Source organism: Rattus norvegicus, chromosome 5 (assembly GCF_036323735.1).
Source record: "Rattus norvegicus strain BN/NHsdMcwi chromosome 5, GRCr8, whole genome shotgun sequence".
Taxonomy (NCBI): domain Eukaryota; kingdom Metazoa; phylum Chordata; class Mammalia; order Rodentia; family Muridae; genus Rattus; species Rattus norvegicus.
The window spans coordinates 128026108-128048077 of record NC_086023.1 but is presented as its reverse complement, the minus strand read 5'-3'; the positions used below and the strand labels follow the sequence as shown (position 1 = coordinate 128048077).

General features: G+C 46.5%; 1 protein-coding gene and 1 non-coding gene across 2 annotated transcripts in view; both read left to right on the top strand.

Annotated features, from left to right (window-relative positions):
* The window catches only part of Scp2 (sterol carrier protein 2), a 74302-nt gene extending 61938 nt beyond the window's left edge, over positions 1-12364 (top strand). Inside the window, exons 14-16 of the mRNA NM_138508.5 lie at positions 10-139; positions 8672-8751; positions 11360-12364. Of these exons, the coding sequence (NP_612517.3) occupies positions 10-139; positions 8672-8751; positions 11360-11455 (306 nt within the window). The 3' untranslated portion in view covers positions 11456-12364. The remainder of the gene's footprint in view (positions 1-9; positions 140-8671; positions 8752-11359) is intronic.
* Positions 12365-14024: 1660 nt separating this feature from the next.
* LOC120103223 (U6 spliceosomal RNA) lies at positions 14025-14131 on the top strand. Its single transcript, XR_005505313.1, has one exon. It is a non-coding gene; the product is annotated as a U6 spliceosomal RNA (small nuclear RNA).
* The last annotated feature ends 7839 nt before the right edge of the window (positions 14132-21970 follow it).

Sequence of the window (21970 nt, the reverse complement as noted above, 5' to 3'; positions counted from 1 at the left end):
TGTTTCCAGGAAGGGGAAGAGTTCGTGAAGAAAATCGGTGGCATTTTTGCCTTCAAAGTGAAGGATGGCCCCGGGGGCAAAGAAGCTACGTGGGTGGTGGACGTGAAGAACGGCAAAGGATCGGTGCTTCCGGATTCAGGTCAGTGCCCCAGTGGCTTCACTCGGAGCAGCGGAGCAGCACGGAGCAGCGACCACTTCACAGGGCTTCCAGCTGGGAGACTAGTCCCTGCAGTGCTCACAAAGGCCTGCCGTCAGGTGACAAGTTCTAGAAAAGAACTGTTCAATCCTTGGGAGGATAAAGGTTCTAACCACCCCTTCCAAAGCCGGGGACTCCACATGAGAGATACCACTCTTAGACTAGATTTAGATACGTGTGACTTGGATTTCTGGCCCTGTCGAACCTGACCTTGGTTGAATAACCCTTCTGTAGAAAAGCAACCTGAGGGAGAATTTATTTCACTCCATATAACAGTTATTATCAAAAGCAGTCGGGACAGGAACTCAAGCCAGGCAGGAACCTGGAACCTATTTTCTTAATCTGGGTTTTCGCCTCTCCTGGTGACTGTAGCTTATTTCAAGTTGACAAAAAATTAGCAGCACACCAAACGTCTAGGGCATAGCTGATGACCTTGAGAGACCTGGCTTTGTTCACCAACTCTGCTCCCTCTCATCCAATCTTTCTTGAACCCATTCCATAGCCTTTGTCTGGTCTCTTCCAAATTTGTTCTTGCCGAGGTCCTTGGTGATTGCCACTTCACTGGATGACGTGGTTAATCCCAGCCCTCATATCACATGCGCAGGCTTTTTATTAATTTATTTACTGGCTGCACTTTTGGACTGGGCTTGGTAATTTCTTCATCTCCTAAGTTCAAGGCATCAGAGTGTTGCAAGGCTTAGTTCTGGTTCACTCTCTCCCTGGGGATCTTGTGTATCCTCATGTTTTAAAAACAATTTGCTGATGACTCCCAGGTTTCTGTGCTCACCATGGGCCCACCCCTGAATTCAGAACTGTCAACATAACTGTGTAACTGACGGATGTATGAGGATGCCTGTCTTAGGACAATTCTACTACTCTAATGATATCACACACTGGGTAGAGAGACAGTAAGTTGGCTCCCATTCTCAGAGGCTAGGAATCCACCACGGAGCAGCTGCATCTGGTGTGAGAGTTTTGTTACTGTGTTCTGAGGCAGTGGAGGAGGGACAAGGGAAGTGGGCCAAACAGGAGAGCAGGGTGGGAGCTGAACCCTTTCATTTCTCAAGAGCCTATCCCTGAGGTAATGCAATCTATCTATTGCTGAGGGCAGAGCCTTTGTGGCCCTTGGCCCCTTTTTAAAGGCTTTGCCACTTAATACCACTCCACTAGAAACTAGACTTCAGTGTGTGTTAGAGGGCACAGTAAACCGTGTTGTGTGCGAAGCAGAGCTCTGGGCCCCTCTCCCCTTAAAGCATGTCCTACCGTGGTCTGCCCTGTTCTCTACAAGTTGTGCTTTCTTAGGTCCTCAGTCCAGAAGCTTGGAGACCATCCCTGGCCTCTTTTTCTCATACTCTATAGTCTAACTCACCACTGAATCCTGTTTTCTACTGCGGCCTGGTGGATCTGAGCTCTGCGTGTCTCTGCTCCTGTCCTTGTCCCTCCGTTCTTTACACAGCAGCCTGATGATCAAAACCAGAGTCAGATTTGTGTCCTTCTCTGCTCAAAACCCTCCTCCTTCTCCAAGTAGTAGAATCAATTTCTGTGATGACACCGTATGGTCTGGCCAGCCTGTCCTGCTGTGTTCTCCCTCACTTGCCCTAGCAACTGGCCTCCCTGAGCATGGGGAGTTCTCATCTGGGAGCTCTGTCTATTCTGTCTGCCTCGGATAGTCTTCACTGGATAGCTTCATCACCCGATCTTTGTTCAAAAGTCCCCTTCTCTGCAAGCCCTTCCCTGACCATGCTGACTGTTGCTTTCTGCCTGGCTCTTTGCTGCCCCTCCCCCCTCCAATCCCATCCCCACTTATGAGAATGCATTCTATGAAGGCAGAGATTTTTGTCTGTTAGGTCACTGTTGCATTCCTAGTGCTTCAAGTAGTGCCTAACACATGGTTGGCCCTCAGAAACGTGAACAGGGCATAAAGGAAGGAACAATTGACACTTAAGTACAGTGGCATATTGCACTGGTGGGTTTCTCTTGCCAGACAGGGCCTGGTATAGTATAGAAAGATGAAGGGCTGGAGTCAACTTACTAAATAGTTTAAAATGCCATGATAGAGGGTTGGAGAGATGGCTCAGAGGTTAGGAGAATTCTGGCCGAGGAGTCAGGTTCAAATCCATGCCTCGATAGTGGTTCATAACTTCATAACTCCAGTGTCAAGGTAGCGGACACTCTGTTTTGGCCTCTGCAGGAGGTAAGCACATATGTAAAAACATAAGTGCAGCCCAAACACTCACACACATAAGGTAATTACTTTTTAAATTAAAACATTGTCACAATAGAACCTTTGATAGCTATTTGATATAATCTTGGGGGAGAGGGGTATGTTTTGAAACAGGGTTTCTCTGTGTGGCCCTGGCTGTCCTGGATTTCACTCAGTAGACCAGGCTGGCCTCAGATTTACAGAGATCCTCTTGCCTCTGCCTCCCAAGTGCTGGGATTAAAGTTGTGCACCACCACACCTGCTTTGTTAGAGGTTTTTAAGAAAAAGGGGAAGAGCTGTGCTTTAGAGGAAGAAACGTGCCTGTGGCACTTACTCCAGTGGCCATATTGCATGGCACTCCAGTGCTGTGAGGACCACAAAGCAAAGAGCCAAGATTTGTTTTGGCTTGAAGTTTTCAGGAGCAGCTGACTCCATTGTGTCTGGGCATGAGATAAGGAAAAACATCATGGTGGGGCAGTGTGAGAGATAAAAGCTGCTCACCCGTGTCAACCAGGCCTGTCATAGAGCCAAGAAGGGACCAGGAACACATTGTACCCTTCAGAGACACAGCCACAGTGAATGACTTCCTCTAGTCAGGCCCCACCTCCTAATACCCATTCAGCTTCAAACTCCTCCTTGAAAAAAATTGGTGAAGTCAGAGCCCTGGCAGCTCAGTCACCTCTCAGTAGTGCCACCAATTGGGAATCAAGCCTTTCCTGCGTGAGCTGGCAACCCTTCACATCTAAGCAGCAATAGGCCCCATGACTGGAAAGCCAGTGAGCAGGGCAGAGAACGTTAGGGTGGCGTCATCACGGTCCAAGTGACAGCTTAGTGTGGCAGAGACCAAAGCGAGTGCTTGAGGGTGGGTGCCAGGAGCATCTGACTGAGGGGACCTGGGGGCAGAGGAAGACATGTGTGGCAGGTGGTGGTGCTGTATTACTGACACGTTAGTTAAGGAGGTCTCGGAGGGAGTGCGCCCTCGGCAGCACAGGCAAAGCGGAGGGGTGTTCTTACAGGGGTGCACACTCTTCACTGGGATTGTGCTTGGGTATCCAGACGCTTTGGAGGGAGAGGAGGTTGTCGGGGATTCCGGATTAGTGGGGTGCATTGGAGCAAGGGGGAGTGCTTAGGGGCACTGCTCTATGCTCTGTTGGATGGAACAAATGGGGCGCCTGCCAGGCACTGCCAGCTGACTTGTTTTTCTAAAATATGAGGTGCAGTGCTGAGGAGGTGTGGGAAGGAAAGGCAAGGTGTCTTCTAAGCGCAGCTTTTGAACATAGAAGATGCTTTGGGGAATATAGTTATGGCTATGGGAGTATAATATAGTTATAGGTTTTGTTTTTGGTTTTTGGTTTGTTGTTGTTTTGTTTTGTTTTGTTTTGAGACAGGGATTTGCTATGTGGCCCCAGCAGGCTTGGAACTCACTGTGTAGTCCGGTTGGCTTACGTAGACATCTGCCTGTCTCTGCCTCCCAAGTGCTAGGATTATAGGCATGCGAAATTAAAAAAGATAAACTAACAAACAAAGGTTAACAGTTACTTAGAATTCTATTTCCTGACAGATGTTAAGGTAACTTTAAAAATTCTCTCGTGTTTTATTTAGCTGGTTGTTTGGTCGTGAAGGATGGTTTGTGTGTGGAAGGCTATTGCATGATGTCAGAGAAGCCTTCCTCCCTGCACAAACGTCTGCTGTGTGCTCCCCTCCATGTTTTCGGCACCCTGCTCCAGAGTGAATAGCGTTAACCTGGGGCGGGGTAATTTCTGCTAAACCTGACACCTGTTGGCAGCCAGGAGTTGTGTTGAAATGTGGGCTTAGCCTGTAAAATCCACCACTGGACACTGCCAGCTCCTTTTACACCCAACAATGCCCATTTGTTAGATATCAGCGGTGCAAAGCCTCAGCGCCATGGCCCAATTTGAACTGGCATTGTGAGAACTGCAGTTCTGTGTACACGGCAGCAGGAGTTATGTTACAGTAAGAGTTAGACGTATATTTCGTTCATTTTGTAAGTTCATCTCTTCTTGCTTCTTAGATAACTCTTATTACCTTCTCCATGAGTTCCTCCTCTCTTGACTTCTTTGAAACAACTCAGACAGTAGTTCTCCCAGAAACCAACTTCTGATGTGATGAGCTATTTCTTTGTTCTTTCCTTCTGCCCTCAGCTACTGTGTCATCACCCTGGCCCTTTATGGACAGAGGGTAGAGAAGGCCTTTGGCGGTTGCAGTGCAGTGGCCATTGGGTTGTAAGACATACTGTGAAGGTTTCTCTGCATTGGGCTTTAGTTGTTTAGGCATGTGGCGCCTTCCCTGTCTCTTTTCCTCCTCTGCCTCCTCTTTCCCGTGTAGAGTCTCACTGTGTGCCCCCGTCTCAGTAGTCTAGAAGGCCTGGCTCCCATGCCAGGCTTTTTTTTTTTTTTTTTTTTTGTTCTTCTTTTTGGAGCTGGGGACCGAACCCAGGGCCTTGCGCTTCTTAGGCAAGCGCTCTACCGCTGAGCTAAATCCCCAACCCCCAGGCTTTTTTTAAAAAAAGATTTTATTTATTTTATGTATGTGAGTACACTGTAGCTGTCCTCAGACACACCAGAAGAGGGCATCAGATCCCATTACAGATGGTTGTGAGCCACCATGTGGTTGCTGGGAATTGAACTCAGGACCTCTGGAAGAGCAGTCAGTGCTCTTAACCACTGAGCCATCTCAAAATCAGGTTTCTTTATGTAACAAAACTCTGTCTGTCCTGGAACTCTTTGTAGACCAGGCTGACCTCACAAAGATCTGCCTGCTTCTGCCTCCCGAGTGCTGTGATTAAGGTGTGCACCACCACACTGGGCAAGGCGACTCTTTTGAAGAAAAAAATTTTCTCCTTAATTATGTATTTACGTACATATCTCTGAGGATGTGTACATATGGAGTACAGGAGCCTGAGGAGCCTAGAAGAGGACAGTGGATCTCCTGGAGCTGGAGTTCCAGTCAGCTCTGAGATCCTGACCTGGGTGCTGGGAACTGAAAGGGGCTCCTCTGTAAGAGCAGCGTGCGTGCGTGCGTGCGTACTCTCCTACTCTCCGTCCTCTCTCTGGCTCCCCTCCCCTGTTAGAGCAGTGTGTGTACTCTCCGTCCTCTCTCTGGCTCCCCTCCTCTGTGACCACTCGGATCCCAGGCTTGCCTGGCTTCTCTCACTGAGTCGCCCTGGCCTGCTGAACCGTGACAGAGGACCCATACAGTGTGGGCAGTCTTCCTGCCTCAGCCTTCTGAGTGGGGACTGCCATTCCAGCCCCTGGCCCATCTCTTTCTTCAGGTCCCCTCATCTGAGCAGGTTATTGGCTGTTCTGTATTTGTGACACCCTCTGCAGGGCACTTGGAGACACAACAGTAAACAAGACTGAGGCGAGTCTGGCCCCCCTTGACGTTTCGTTCTTTGTACAAATTCAGATAGGAAACATACACAAGTGCACAGCGTGGTTTTAGATGAATGCAATAAATAACAAAATAGAGGGGTAGAAGATGACTTGGTTTGGGGGAAAGGGTGACTTTCATTTGAGCTAATCTCTTATAAGATGAGGAGGGTACTGACTGATGCCTAGAACACTGCTGGCAAATCTGATTTCTTAGTGAGTTTGCCCCTTTGTGCTGGGATGTCTTCAGACATTTCTTTGGGGTGGGAGTGTTAAGTCATCAGTGCACCCATCTCAGCCAGGGCTGTGCTACAGTGCCCTGTTTTATATTCAGTTGTCTCACATGTTTTATGGTACCTAGTACAGGCAGGTTGTTTGTGTTTGTTTTTAAGTCACATCTAACAGGGTACTGTTGTAAAATTATAAAAACAGCAGTCTTTTACCCCCACTAGATTCGGCACCACAGTGCCCCAAGATATTTGATAGATATCTTCACCTCAGTCAGCAAAGCCTCTCACCCGCTTTGCTCCATGCCATATGACACTGCCGATGGCCTCTCTCTGAGCCTGGCAACAATCTCTCTACCCATCCAGTTCCCAAGGCAGGCTGCCACCATGCCAGAAATATACATCCCAATTCCGTGGTGGCTTAGTGTCCTAGCTGCCACATACTCTCTTAAACTTAATCCGCCACAAGAAAGAACACACAACACAACAACCTCTGGTCCAATTGATACAATATAATTGCCCACCTAAACATACAAAAGCCCTGTACACATCCATCCCTTAGGAACATTCATAACAACCTGTAAAGGTACAGAGTGGAATCTTAACATCCAACTCCATGTTCTCTCAGCAGCTTCCTCTCCTGTCTCCTTCTGTTCCAGTCTCCTCCTCTTCCCTCAAACTTTTCTCCCGCCCATCCTTCCTTCTCGTCCAATGACAGGCCTTGTTCTATCTTGTACCTGCCTTCACCTGTATGACATCCTACAGGGTACAGTAGATAATTTATATTCAATAAAGTCTATGTTAAAAAAACCTTTTAGGCTGGGTCATGCTGGCACACATCTTTAATCCCAGCACTTGGGGGAGACAGGCAGGCAGATCTCTGTGAGTTCAAGACCAGACTAATCTACCTAGTGAGTTCCAGGATGGCCATGCATATTTGCATGTGTATGGCGAATGCCTATCTGTGGTATCCTGATCTGTCACTTTGTTATATTCCCTTGAGACAGGATCACTCACTGATCCTAAACTCAGAGCTAGGCTTGAGGCCAGCAAGCCCAGTGACCTTCTAGTCCCCACACCCCTCCCCCAATGCTATGACACCCAGCCTTTTATGGGGGTCCTGGGATCTGAACACTTGTGCAGCACCTGAGCTGTTCCCCAGCCCCTCCCCTAGCTTCTCTCAGCTGACTGTGAGGAGTTCTCTCACTGTTCTAGACACAGATTGTGGTAGATCTCTAAGTTGTAGGAACCTTCCCCTTCCCCTTCTCTTACACTGCTTTAAAACTTGTGGTGGGGCCTGGTGAGATGGCTTAGTAGATTAAGGCACTGATCTCCAAGCCTGACAACACACTGGCATGGGTTTTCCCATGTGCATGTGAACACACACACACACACACACACACACACACACACACACACACACACACAAAATGAATGAATGAATGAATGAATGAATGAATGGGGAAAAAAAGCAAAAGCAAAAACACGCAGCTACTCATTTGGGTGTTACCTGTGGCTGCTTTTTTAGAATGCTTATACAGTATGACATAATTGTGACAGAGACCTGGTGACCCCCAAAGCCTAAAGTATTTAGTGTCTGTTTTATTAAAAAAAAATGTTGACTAACCCCATATTTAGGTAATTATGTATTTTTTTTCTTGCGAAACAAATTATCATGACTTTAATGGTTTGAAAGAATATACACATCAGCTAGACTTGTACTTGTAATCCTAGTTTGGGGCTACCCTGGGCTACATAGTAGGGGCGCACTTTTCCAATGGTTAAGGAGCTGATGGCAGGCTAGCTCAGCTCTCTGCATAGGGTTATATAAAACTGCAGTCAAGTTCTCGGCCAGCGCTAGGCCCCATCTGGAGGTTTGATTGGGTTCGGCATCCAAGCTAGCACAGCTTGTTGGCACAGTATGTTTCCTGTGGCTGTGAGAATGACAGCTTTAGTGGCTTTAGTGGCCCCCAGCTCCTTGGAAAGTATGTCCCTCTCTGTGGAAGTTTGCATGTACCAGCTAGGTCTTCAGAGCCAACAGGAGAGCAAGTGTGAGTTTGCTAGCAAGACGGATGCTTACTTAACTTAAATCCCAGGGAATCCCTCCCAGCAGTGTTGCTCATTCCTTTGGCTGAAGCAACCAGGTCCTGCTCACACTGGCCCAAGGGATCGTTCAAAGGCAGGCAGGGATCATGAGGCCACCCAGAGTCAGTCAGCCACAGTAATAGTAACACAGTAACAGTAACACAGTAACAGTAACACAGTAACAGTAGCACTAAGAGGTCAGTTGGTTTTCCTCTACTTCTGTTGGTGAATACTATTTCTGAGCAAATATGGAATCCTTGTTGAGGTTTACTCTAGAGTTGTCTCTGCATCATTGTTACTGCAAATAAAACACAGTTTTCAGATCAGGAGGCCCAGCTTCACTTCCTGACCATGGCTACATTGTGTTGCATGGTGAGGACACACCTACTGAATGCTACAGTGCTACTCAACATCAAGGTTACCCTACCTTGCCAGACCACCACAGAAGTGTTCCCCTCCACTGTCCTCATGCTGCTTCAACTGCGTCTCATGGAAGGAGTGGTCTCTGGGTGTCTGTGTTCTGATGTTCCCTCTTCTCTTTCTCCTTTTCTCCTGCACACGTCTGCTTTAGATAAGAAGGCTGACTGCACAATCACCATGGCTGACTCAGACTTGCTGGCTTTGATGACTGGTAAAATGAACCCTCAGTCGGTGAGTACAGTGGGCTCTGACCCTGACGGGACAAGACATTTGTAGGACCACACCATCCTGGGTATTAGAGGAGGCTGAGACAGCCCCTGCACTGAGCATGGAAGAAACAGATCTATAAGAGTTCCATGCAGCGATTAGGGAGATAACTTACCCTATAAAGCGTCTGCCGCCCAAGTGTGAGAACTTGCCTTTGGATTGCTAGTACTGGGCATGGCTATCCATGTCTGCAGTCTCAGCGCTGGGGAGACAGAGACATGTGAATCCCTTGGACTCACTGGCCAGCCAGCTTATGGAGCTGGTGAGCTCTAGCCTCAGGGAGAGAGAGGTCCTGTCTCACAAAATACAGTGGAGAGCAAACTGAGGAGACACCCTTGGCTGATCTCTCCCTCTCTCATCAAACACAGCCAATATGCCGTTCCTGGCTGTGTCAGCCCACATGCAGAGAGAACAGGCATCAGGAAAGGCGCACCACGTAAGTTAGCAGGGCAGGGTAGAAGGCAAGCACTTTAGTGAGGAAGAGGTGGTGTTGAACACGTTCTTCTGTGCTCCCCTTCATGCCTGAGCTCTTCCTTTTCCTAAACCCTCTTTCCCTGACCGACTTCCCTTTCCAAGTCCCCTCCTTCAAGGACTGATTGACTTGTTGAGTACGGTCCCTCGTGTGGCCTAGCTTAGTGCCCCCATTAGATCCTGAGGGTCACAGAAGACAAGTGACATCTTACTGTTGAGCACAATACCTGATGGTTTTAGGTTGCTATAAAGAATTGTTAGATTTAAAGGTGTGTTTCACTAAACCGTACATGGGCCTCATATGGTTCTTCCCGGTCCCCAAGTTGTCAAGGAGTTCTTCCTGATAAACAGAGTGCACCAGACTAGATACACTGAGCCCTCCATCAGCAGAAAAGAAGCCCAAGGCTTTCCTCTCTGTTGTAACCTCATTTCTAATTGTTTAGATCTTGCTTCTGGTATTTCCAGATAATTCATGACTGGACAAAACTAAGCCTGGCTTCTTTTATTCCTTTTTAAGTGGGTTTTCTCGGTGTGCCTCAGTAACGCCATGGTGAGCAGCGTGCACTTTGATGGTTCAGCGCTACACCTGCCCTGGCACTGATATTACCAACCACAGTCCACTCCAGAGACCTGGATGGGACAGAGGCCACCAGCACAGGAGCTGGCTGCCATCCTCATCCCAGCTGCTGCGCCCATTCTGTGCACACCGCACAGCTTGGCAGAGGTTCACACTTTACACTGCACAGCTCTTAGAGGTTCACACTTCGCACATCCGCTGTCCTTGCTCTCCTATAGTTGGGCTGTGTACAAGTGTTTTTGGGGGGCATGGCATCAGCTTATTTTCCTTTGCACCCGTTAACACCCAGAAGAGCTGAAGATTAGAGTAGCAGACCTCTCTGCTAATGGCTAATGGCCTTTCCTTATGCTTACTAGAGGATTCAAGTGGGAATCAGTAAATGCAGTGGAAATTCTCATTTCAGTGTCTGGCTCTAGTTGAAACGAAGCAGGGATGTTGCCAGCAGAAACACAGAGACAAAGAACACCTAAGGGGCCAGATTAGCATGGTCCTCAGGCTTGGCTTCTCAGTGGATGACACACGTGCTTTCTCCATTATTTTCTCAGTAGCTTTTCTGTAGTACAGCTGGTTCGTAGTTTTAAATAACATATGTTAAGTATATTGTGTTCTGAGACACCTGACCTTTAAATTGTCAGACAGAAGGCTTTGTGCCTTATAAAAAGGAAATATTTAGTTTGTCCCTACTGAGGGACTAGGGGTATTAGTGACCCTCACCAGGGTGTGGAAAAACCCAGCAATGCTGCTTGCATCTAACTGTAAGGAACTTTTCTCATCCAGCTCTTCTTATTTGGGATACTGAGTTAAGCACTAAGGCTATCAGGAATCATGCTGTGTTCTTCATTCTGCTACCTTGGAGTCTCCGTGGGACTTTGCTACACAGTAAACTTAGTGAACGCCATGTGATCTAATCCCCAGCCCTGTTGGATGGAACAGTTCACTCTGCCCTTACGTGGCTGAGGCTTTTCACGAGCCAGAGTCACAGGAATCTCCTCAACGGACAGGGTGTCCTCGGCACGGAGCAGCCCTTCAGGGAGAGCTGAGCGACTGGAGCAAAGGCCTCAGTGCTGCTCCAGCCGTCTGTTGACTCCTGAGCTTTCTAAGTGGGGTTTGAGTGTGCTTTCCCCAGCAGCCCCTGTATCTGAGAGGTCTGCTGCTTTAGTCTTCGGTTCCTCTGGGTGAAATTGTCATTTTATATGTTAAGACCATATGTAATGTTTTAAAGAAAATTCATCTAGTGTCGATCTGTTTTGTCTAGTATTTGAACAAGGTACACTGCATTTGAGGTAGAGAGTTCCAAGTTTTAGGAGAAGATAGTTGAGGGTTCCGCTCCCTTCTGTTCATGTAAAGCATGGCTGTTGGGAATTCTTCCTTTCAAGATCTGGTTCTAAATCTATTCCAGAAAACTAAGGTCTGTATTCTGCAGAAAGTTATGGGTCTGGGTAGATGACCTCAGGCTTGGATGGTCGAAGCTCTGGCAAGGGCTGAACAAAATACACTAACGACTTTTTCTTTTTATCACCACAGGCCTTCTTTCAAGGTAAACTGAAAATTGCCGGTAACATGGGCCTGGCCATGAAACTGCAAAGCCTGCAGCTTCAGCCGGACAAAGCTAAGCTGTGAAGAGTCCCTTTGGCAACCTCAGGACATCAAGATGAGATGTGTGGATACGTAGAAATCCACGTCTCCCTGTCAGGACTTAGACTGACACTTCCTGAATAGCATGAGATAGATTTCTTGCTAGGTGGCTATGGCCAATTGTATTTCCCCCAAGCTGGGGGTGCAAAGGGCCTCCCAGGCTACACTGCTGCTTTGAGGACTTGCATTCTACTGTGCTTCATGAAGCTACTATGTTAATGATGGTTTGGGGTAAACTTGAGTTTCAGAATAAAGTTCAGAATAGTAAAATCTAAAGACTGTGTAAACAGAGCCCTTGTTTTGCTTAGGAGTACATTTAAGGATCGTCGTGTTGGACACTCGGTGTGACAGTTTCCCCTTAGAGGGACTGGAGAAGAAACAGATTTCCAGAGTTGACCAGGAATTAGTGCCTCACACTTAATTACCTGCATCAGTTTCTCACTAATAGTTCTTAAAATAAAATTCTGTACTGAGTGTTTAAAAAAAAACTTTAAAAATGTTCTTTTCATGCCATCAGAAACAGTTCTTTTCTTCCCAAATAAAATACAAGAATTATGGTCAGAGCTTAAGAGAGAATTTACAGCTGAACAGAGCTGTTTTTAAAATATTTTTAAAGTGGGCATCTTTTAAAAAAAATCAGCATCGGAGCTATGGGATGCCATTGCTAAAAATAATTGAATAAAGTTTCTTCCAGAGATACAGGCTTCAAATTATATTTTCATACTAGTAAGTTTATAAACTGGGTCTCACAAATTTCCTCTTTCATGCATTTGGTTGTCTGCATTTATCTTTCTTCCTGGTTTTTCTAACTCTAACGCTGTTTGTTATAATTTAGGTTTGGGATAAAAATATGCTTTTGGAAGATTTAAAAAGAAAATTAAAACAGCTCTTCCTGATTTCCTTGGCTTTTATTGTGTATGGGTTTTCTCCCCCAGTGTTCTCTAAGCTATGGAGCAAAGAAAACATTGGGTTCTTATAACCCAGATGTCGCTGGACATTATCTACCTGTCGCTTTCACACAATTGCTAGTTCTTGACTGGGGAGGCGGGACACGTAGTGGGAAGAACACCAAGGACTCCTCTCTTACGCAAGTAAATTACTGCTTGCCCGGGCCCTGTTTTCTGGGTTGTTAGAAGAGGTTTGAGTTGGTGGTCCCCCACTAGGTTAGAGAGTTGAGCAGTCCCTAGATCAGTTGTTTGTTTTTGGAGAGGGGATTTGAGACAAAGTCTCAAATGTAATCCTGGCTGGCCTGCACTCTTCACATAGCTAAGGCTGGTCTTGAACTTGTAGTAATCCTTCTGCCTCTGCCTCCTGAATGTTGGGGTCACAGTGCCCAGGTATATGCCCAGCTCTTCTTGTTCTTTCACCCAAAGGTCAGAGGTCAGAAGTCAGGTGCTTTGATTCCATCTAGGTGTTCAGGATCCTTGTTGGTGCTGTCAGGATTGTTCAGGCCCCCAGACCATTTAGCTTCCTGTGTTCTGTGATTGGCAGGGTATTTGGTCAACAGTGCCTGAGGGCAAATTAAACCAAGACAGGTTGACCTCAGGTCCCATAGGATGGATTCAGGGTGGCTTCTTAACTCTGAGAAGAAAGACCAAGGAGGAAGTGAAACTCCAGATTTCTCTGTAGTTTGGGTTTGTGGCATCCGTCTGCCCTCCCTGGTCCTAGATGACAGAAGATTCTAGAAGTAGGACCTAGGAATCCTATAAACGTAGAATGGCATAGGTGTTGAAATAAGTTCACACATGAATGTAATTTATGTGTACGACAGGAGATACTCAATGTAAGAATGCAGGGCCAGTGCACTCCCCTTGAGCACTGATGGTTGGAAGAGAAGAGGTTAGTGGGCCAGGGTTATACTTGCAAGTGCTGCAGTGTGACAGGCCGAGCCTCAGTGGTCTGCTGGGTCCAGATGTTGAGCCCCTTTGCTGTCCTCACCATCACCTGCTCCTGTGGCATCATGGCTGTAGGGTTCCGCCCAACGTCTGCAGCCACTTCATTTCTCTAGATCGATTTCCCAGTATTTGATGAGTGGTTGCAATGTAGAAGGCACTAGGGCCCAGTGCAAGCTCTGGAGGAGGTGGTGAGCTTCAGTACAGCCGGGGAGACAAAGAGAATCATTCCAGACCATGGAGTGCTGTACAGCAGATGGCCAGGGTGCCATGAGAACGGTCTTGCAGTTAGGGACACCTATGAAGAAGTCTTTTTAAAACTGAGGACAGAAGGCTAAGGAGGGTAGAACTAAGTGAGGAATGTTGAGTTAAAATGTGGCCTGTTCTAAAACTTGCAAGGGGGTCAACGTGCGTAGGCCACAGTGGGTCAGAAGGACAGACCCATGAGGAGAGCAGAAGGAACCCAGGAGCTTCATGTAGTAGGGCTGGTAATCCTGTAAGACTGTAAGGTGTGCCATTCTCGGTGTAGCCGCTGGGAGCTGAAGACAGGGCTCCCTGTTTGTTGCTCTGCCGCTGTCCACCTTGCCGCCATGACATAGGAAGAGGAAAAGCATGAAGTGTTCTTAACGCTTTTGGTCCTGTTTGTTCAAACAAAGCCACATGTGCTCACTCTTCGGCCCCACATATACTGAGTTGGAACGATACAGAGATGTTAGCATGGCCCCTGCGCAGGGGTGACGGTCACATTTGTGAAGCGTTCCATGCTCTTAGCATCTATAAATCTATTTTGTACTTTTTGTACCCTGGGATACTTACAATCAAAACTTTACTAGCATGTTGAATAAATTTAGTCTCATTAGAACAGAAAACAAAAGTCGGGTGTCCCACCTAACTTCAAAACTCCACATGTACCTGCAGAGGGTAGTGGTGGGGTGTCTGTGGCCAGATTGTGACCCCCAGAACAGGGACCACAGCAGGGTGTCATGTTTTAGCTTCCACCGTCACAGCTGTGAGGTAACGTACTGAGCAAGGTGAGTGTCTGAAGGCAAAGGGGTGGTGTTCTCTACCAGGGTGTCTGTCAGCAATGGAGATTGGTATAGAAAAGTAGGCAGAGCTAGCTGGGAGAGCCTGGCTACCTGACACGGGAGAGCTGACTGCAGTGACTAGCTACTTGCAGGGTGGGCCCTCGCTGGCCCACAGCGAGACCTAACCGGAGTGTTTGAAACACATCTCTTGAACGTAAGTCTGGGGTGCCCAGGAAATTCCAGGTAGAAGTATTCAGGAAGGCATTCAGTTAACAAGCTTAGGGCAAAGTTATTTTGAGACAACATTTGGACTTCGTGCACATAGGGGTTGACTTTAAAGCTTCAGGAATGGATGGTATTACTTAGAGTTAAGGAATAGGATTTGGGTAAGCCTTGGGTAAACCAGAGGTGAGGTAGATAGGAAACTCTAGAAGAGCACAGCCAAAATTGGGAAGGGTCTGTGAGGTCAAGTAGTTTGATATCTGACAGAATTGGCGCACATGGAAATCATCGGTGACCAGAATAAAATTGGCTCAATAGCATAGTAGGGGTGAAGGCTGAACTGGGATTGGCTTTGTAAAATTCAGGAACGTAAATGAGAATTGTGTTTGGTTCCCAAGAATTCATTCTGTGCAGGCATATTATTTGATACACTGAAATTCAAGCCAATTACTATATCACACACTGTTTTCCATACCCACCTGACCCCTGTCCCCATACACTTCAGGTAGAAGTATTCAGGAAGGCATTCAGTTAACAAGCTTAGGGCAAAGTTATTTTGAGACAACATTTGGACTTCGTGCACATAGGGGTTGAAACCCTCCGTACACTTTGAAACTCAATTCCATCCTTTCAGGAAGTTGTCTCCATTTGCCGCACAGCATTCCTTCATGGGCATATGTTTCTGTCTCTCCCAGAGAGCTCATTAGGACAAAATCTTCCCATGCATCTAGCCCGAGCACCCCCTCCCCCAGGCTTGACTGTCATTGCTTATGTGAGTGGAAGGGGAGAAAGGAGAAGAGAAGCTTACCAACAATTTCAGCTGAAGGGCATGTCTGAGGATGGAAACCTAGTCACAGAATCGCAGTCTGTTAAATAGACCATCTGTGCCCTAACGATGAAAGAAAACATTAGGAATTCACATTAGGAATTCTTCCTTAGCCTGACTTGTCCTGATCTTTCTTTTTTTTTTTATTTATTTATTTATTTTTTTTTTATTTATTTTTTTTTATTAACTTGAGTATTTCTTATATACATTTCGAGTGTTATTCCCTTTCCCGGTTTCCGGGCAAACATCCCCCTCCCCCCTGTCCTGATCTTTCTTTGAGAACATTCAGAATGTCTCATAAATCTTTCAGCTAAAAATGGGAGCCTGGAGTAAGTGTAAGAAAGGTCAATTCATGCTCCTGAAGGAAATGGAGTTGTTGATGGGTTCATCATGAGCTTTGCTGGTTTCTTCAGATGGGCTCACACAGATTCCTGCTATCTTCCTGGGTAAGCCAAGGAATGATGGGAAAGCCTGGGAAGGAGGAAGGGGGAGGCAGAGGCTTCTGGGGTCAGTACCTGACCAGGCCGGGTCTGCCCCTGCAAGCCAAGTTAGGATAAGCATCCAAGCTGCACTGGCCTTTAGCGTCTTTCTTTACAAAGGGAACCAGGTCATTTAGACTGTAAATACCTTGAATGTTCTAGAACTCATCTCTGTCCCCAGTGTTAATTAGAAGTAAGCCTTAAGAAAAACTTCAAACGAGGTTTTAAGCAGTTGTGAGCCACCAGATGTGAGTGCTGGGACCTGAACTCAGGTCCTCTGCAAGAGTAGTGTGAACTCTTAACCACTGGACCATCTCTCCGGCCCCAATAACTATTTCTTGAAGTGATGAAGATTAGACAGTAATAATTGAAGTTTTGTTTGTTTATTTGAGACAGTCTCCTTACAGCCCAGGCTAGCTCTAACTCACTGTGTAGCTGAGGATGACCTCCAACTCCTGATCTCCTGCCTCCACAGACCACACAGCCCCACAGCTGGGATTATGAACAGGTGTGCACCACCCCGTCTAGCCTAAGATCCCTTTCGGGTTGTGAAGTACTTTATTCTCCCCCCAACTCCAGGCTTTCTCTGTGTAACCTTGACTGTCCTGGAACTTGATTTGTTTCGCTGACCTCCTTGGATCCCCACACACGTGTGACACACACATAACTAACACATCTTGAAGTGATTGTGCCTGCCAGGTGTGAGGGTTAGTGGCTGTAGCTTAAAACGCCAAGTGCAAGTTAATCACGTGCTTCTGAGGTTATTTGAGAGAAGTTCTTTCATTACGAAGGAGTGATTGGTGTGAAATATTCTGAGAATTCACGGAGTTCAGTTACTTGTGTTTAGTATCGAGGGAAATTTACCTTTAATCAACCATCTATATTCTTATGTTTCCTCAAGAACCATCAATTTTTTAAAAGGTTTATTTTATGTGAGTACATTGTTCTCTCTTCAGACACACCGTAAGAGGGCATCGGATCCCCACTACAGATGGTTGTGAGCCACCATGTGGTTGCTGGGAATTGAATTCAGGACTTCTGGAAGCATAGTCAGTACTCTTAACTGCTGAGTCACCAGCCCAAGAACCATCAAATTTTTTAAAAATTATTTTTTTAATTATGTTTATGTATGTGTCTGTGTATCTAATATGCAGGTGTCCCTAGAAGCCCCTAAAGTGTGTCAGATGCCCTGAAGCTGGAGTTACAGACAGTTTTGAGCTGCCTAACACGGGTGCTGAGAACTGAACCTTGGTCCTCTCTAGGAGTAGTAGGTGTTCTCAACCATTGACAGTTCTATCGAGCCCCACCATCCAATACCCTCCCTCTCCAGACTGGGTCTCTCTATGTAGTCCTGGCTGGCCTGGAACTTTGTAGGTAGGCCAGGCTGGCCTTAAACTCACAGGAATCCACCTGCCTCTGCCTCCTGAGTGCTGGGGTAAAAGGCATGATTAAAGGCATGCATCATTACCAGCTAGCCACAAACCATTAAAATTTAATCGCCTCTAAGCAGTAACTAAATGAACAGACACAGAACCACTTAGTATGACATTCAAAGACTTAGATTTTGCCAAACGTTGGAGTTCTAGCTGCTCTACGCAATGGCTGCTTTCTGAAGACAACAAAGTCCATAAATACTATTAACCAGAGAAGAAATCAGGTTGTACCTCCGTGTAAATGACTCCATGGGTTGGACCCACACTGGTAAGAATTAGAGATTTGTACTAAACAGCTGAAGAGGGGCCTGAAAGATTTACAGGCCATCAGGAACTACAGCCAAGTCTGGCCAAATCTTAGTTTTTCTCAATAGAGAGTTAGAAAATCTCCTGGAAAGGTCCGATCTTAGATGTGTCTGGAGACTGCTGCAACGAGCAGCTCTTTAATTCTTGGTGAGAGCAGAGAATCTTGGGCTAGATTTCTGGCCCTTGAGAAGTGTGGAGTCCGATTCCATTTGGCTGGATGTTTTATCTGGTATGGGATTTTAGCCAGACTTCTTGAAGAACTATTTTTTAAAAATCTAAAACTCACTGCCCAAAGTGGCAGTCATATAGTCAGCTCTTTTAAGTCTTTGCTGCCGGTATTCCTGTTACTGTCTTCAGCAGGATGTTGACACAGCAGATGCTTGTCCTGGGGATGCTGCATTTGTGGCCATAAACATTGCATACATTGGGGACAAGTGATTATACCGTGCTGTTTATTTAAATTGCAGGCAACAGGGATGGAGGTGTAGCCTGGTGGTAGAAAGCTTTCCTAGTGTGTGTGAGACTCCCAGCCCCCAAATGAGTGGATCACAATTGTCTGAGATTCCAACCCTTGGGAGATCCGATTTTTTTTTTTTTTTTGTTCCTTGGGCACCTTCATTCATGTGCACACACCCCCTCCACACACATATACAAGTAATTAAAATTTAATCTTTAAAGAAAATAAGATTGCGGGGCTGGAGAGATGGCTCAGTGGTTAAGGGCACCGACTGCTCTTCCTGAGGTCCTGAGTTCAAATCCCAGCAACCACATGGTGGCTCACAACCATCTGTAATGAGATCTGATGCCCTCTTCTGGTGTGTCTGAAGACAGCTACAGTGTACTCATATATATAATAAATAAATAAAATATTTAAAAAAAAGAAAATAAGATTGCATAAGTTACAGGCAAACAGAAGTACTAGTTTTATAATCAACTACCCACTATTGACCTTTTGTTCACCTGCAAGTTATTTTATAATTCACTTTTTAGAGTATGGTGTCTTCTGTAGTGTGAAAGACACAGGGTGTCCAATACTATACACTTTGTTGAGGTCAAAATAAATGGACATAAAGACACCACATGAATAGTTAGTTGGCTTAGGCAGTTCAAAGAAGCCTTAGGTGTGACAAGATGATATCCAAGGGTAGGGTGTGACGACAGCTCACACGTGTGAGCAAACAAGATCAGAGAGGGTGCAGGTACAGAATGAGAAATTGTTGAAAATCAGTTGAGGACTAGTGAGGTAGCTCAGTGGTTATGAGCACTTGTTGCTCTTCCAGAGGACCCCGGTTCAATTCCCAGTACCCACACGGTAGTTCAAAACCATCCATAACTCCAGTTGCAGGGGGATCTGACACTCTGGGCACCAGGTGCATACATCGTACACAGACATACAGGAAAGCCAAAAACTCATAGATTAATAAATCTTTAAAAAAAAATAAGAACCAGTTGAACTTCTTGGCAATAAAAACTGATAGTGAACAGAATAGAGGCAGGGACCACAGACATATCCTAACCCTGAGGATGTTGTGAGATAGACCTAAGTAATGGCTGAGGGATCATCTGAACAGAGACCATGACCTTTCACTGGTGGCCATTTTTTAGGACTTCTTTTCAGTTATTTCTTCTATGAGCCAGAAAGAAGACTTGTTCCTCTTGTTTACATTTTATACTTGGACTTGGCCATAACTTTGGAAGAAGTGAACTCTTCCAAAGCTTTCAAGTTTTCAGTGCGCGAGCAGCCTGAGGTGGACCAACTGACTGGCCCTGCTTTCAGACCACCGAATGGCTGTTGCACAAGAGAATCTCGCTGGGTCGGAACCTGAAGACCCAGGTTTCAGTTCTGCCTCCAGCTGTGGTTTTCCCATCATTCTCTGCTTCCTTGATGAGTTTTGTCTTTGTGTGTGTTCATGTGCACATGTGTGCACATGTCTTTGGAGACCAGAGGTCCTCACTAGGTGTCTTCCTCAGTTGCTCTCCAGTAGGATCCTGGGGTTGGCCTGGCTGTACAATACTAGGGTGCTTTGCAGACAGGTCCTAGGCTTGCACAGCAAACATTTCACCAACTACTCTGTGTTTCTACCCTTTTACCTTATTTTTTGCAAACCTAGAATTCACCAATTAAGCTAGACTAGATGCCATTCAGCCCCCGAGATCTCGTCTCTACCCAACACCTCCAATTTCTGACACTATAGGTGCATGCCATAACGTTGTGTTTTTTAGATATGGGTGCTGGGAATTGAACTCAGGGATTCCTGCAAGCACTTTGCCGACTGAGCCATCTCCCCAGCCCCAAATCTTGGCCTCTGTCCAAAGCCTTCAGTCAGCAGGTCTAAAAGCACACGTACTTGAGAAGTAATAGGCAAGCAGATCAAAAGTTCAAGGCCCGCGCAACTTGAGATCCTGTCTCAAAATAAAAAAAATAAAAATAAAAACTGAAGAGGGCTGAGGATCGGGCTTAGCAGGAGATCGTTCACCTCACGTGCACAATGACCCCGGTACTATGATAACACACCAGCAGCAACAGCATAGCCTTCAGAGAGACCCCGTAGCCCCAAGCAGCTCTCTGATCAAGCTCCTGTTGGCAGCCCAGCATTCAGGACTCTGCTACTGGATAAGGGAAGGTCTTGAGTCCTGAGCTCAAGGTAGGAGAAATCCTTTTCTTCTCTGACCATAAAGAATAATAAATACCGTGCCTTTCCCTTTCTCTCCTTCTCAACATCAACTCCCCACCCTGACTCTGGCAAGCCTTCTTGTCCTTCAGCCTTAGCTCCATGTCATGCAGGCGCTGTGTCCTTCAACCCCCCCCCCCCCAAGCTGCTTCCTTCTCTTTTTAATTTGGCACTGGGCCTGGTAGTGCAGGAGTTTCTTATCTCTCAACACTTGTCTTCTTAAAGAAAGATCTTAGTGTACATGTGTGCTACTGGTGTGTTACTACAGGCTTGGGGTGCTAGAGTGTGAGTGTAGGGAGTCAGGACAACCTCCGGTGTGAGCCCTCACCTTGTATTTGATTGAGACAGCTTTGGAGGATTCTGTCCACTTCCCATCTCCCTGTTGGAGTGCTCTGGGGTCACAGAAGCATGAGCTACAGTGTGTGGCCTTTACCTGGGTTCTGGGGATCTGAACTCAGGTCACCAGGCTTGGGCAGCCCATGTTTTGCCAGATGAGCCATCCCTCCACCCCCCTACCCTACCACTTTTTGAGACAGAATTTCACTGACTTTTGGTTCATGGGTAATCCAGCCAATAGAATCCAGTTCTTTTAGCTCCACTTGAATCTAGGCTCAGTTGCCTCCAATGTGCTCTCTTCCTGCCCAAACTACCTAAATGCTAGGATTACAGGCGTTCTCCTTGATACTAGTCTTTATTTCTATTGGCTGTCTCTTGGAGTTCAGTCAGGTCTGGATAGCAGTCTTGTAAAAACAGCTGTCTTTTTTTTTTTTTTTTTGTACTTACTGTGAGACCAGAGCTGGATTTTTCTGTTTAAGACAGACAGTTTTTAGTGTGTAGCCATTATTTTTCCTTTGGGCCCAAGTCTTCATCCAAACCCTGCCATTGACCCCATGCACTATGGTGATCTTAGACTGAACAGATGCTGACACTGAGAAGCAGCACAGGTAGTCACCAGGGTACTCATCCCTTCTGAAAGCCAGGGGGCTCGCTTCTGCGGCAGGATAGCCTCCGTCTCCTACTGAGACACCCGCAATCCCTCCGGGCTCTGTACTGTAGCCTGTGCCTTCAGCACCACACAGACACGGTGCATGTGTGTGGGCACTGGCTTGGCAAAGCTAGTTTTGATGGTAGAGGAAGTGAGTGTGTAGCATTCCAAGTGCCTGGCCCCTAAAACACCCTGCCTTTCCAGGTATAGTCTACCAAGCCTTCCCCACAGGGCTGGCTGGCCAGGATGTTTAAGGACAGTGCCTGGCACTTGTTGGCACTCAGTATGTGCTGATTTTCCTTGTTCTAGACGACTTTTGGTTCATGGGTAATCCAGCCAATAGAATCCAGTTCTTTTAGCTCCACTTGAATCTAGGCTCTGTCCAGAAAACACGAGATGCATCTCTGTTGGGCCCTGTCCAATCTTGTGAATCATACCAACTTTCAAGTTTGAGCTCAGAGAGGATTGGAATTTGAGGCCAAAGAAGGCAAAATATTTCCCTTTCCCATCCGTGTTAAGTTCTTCAGTGATGGGTAATGGAAACAGATGGCCATGGGTTCAAACACTGGCTCTGTCCTTACTCACCTAGCTGCCTGTCTGCATCACAGACTGCTGTTGAGACGGGTAGATGGACCAGAACCCTCGGCTCTCAATGATGTT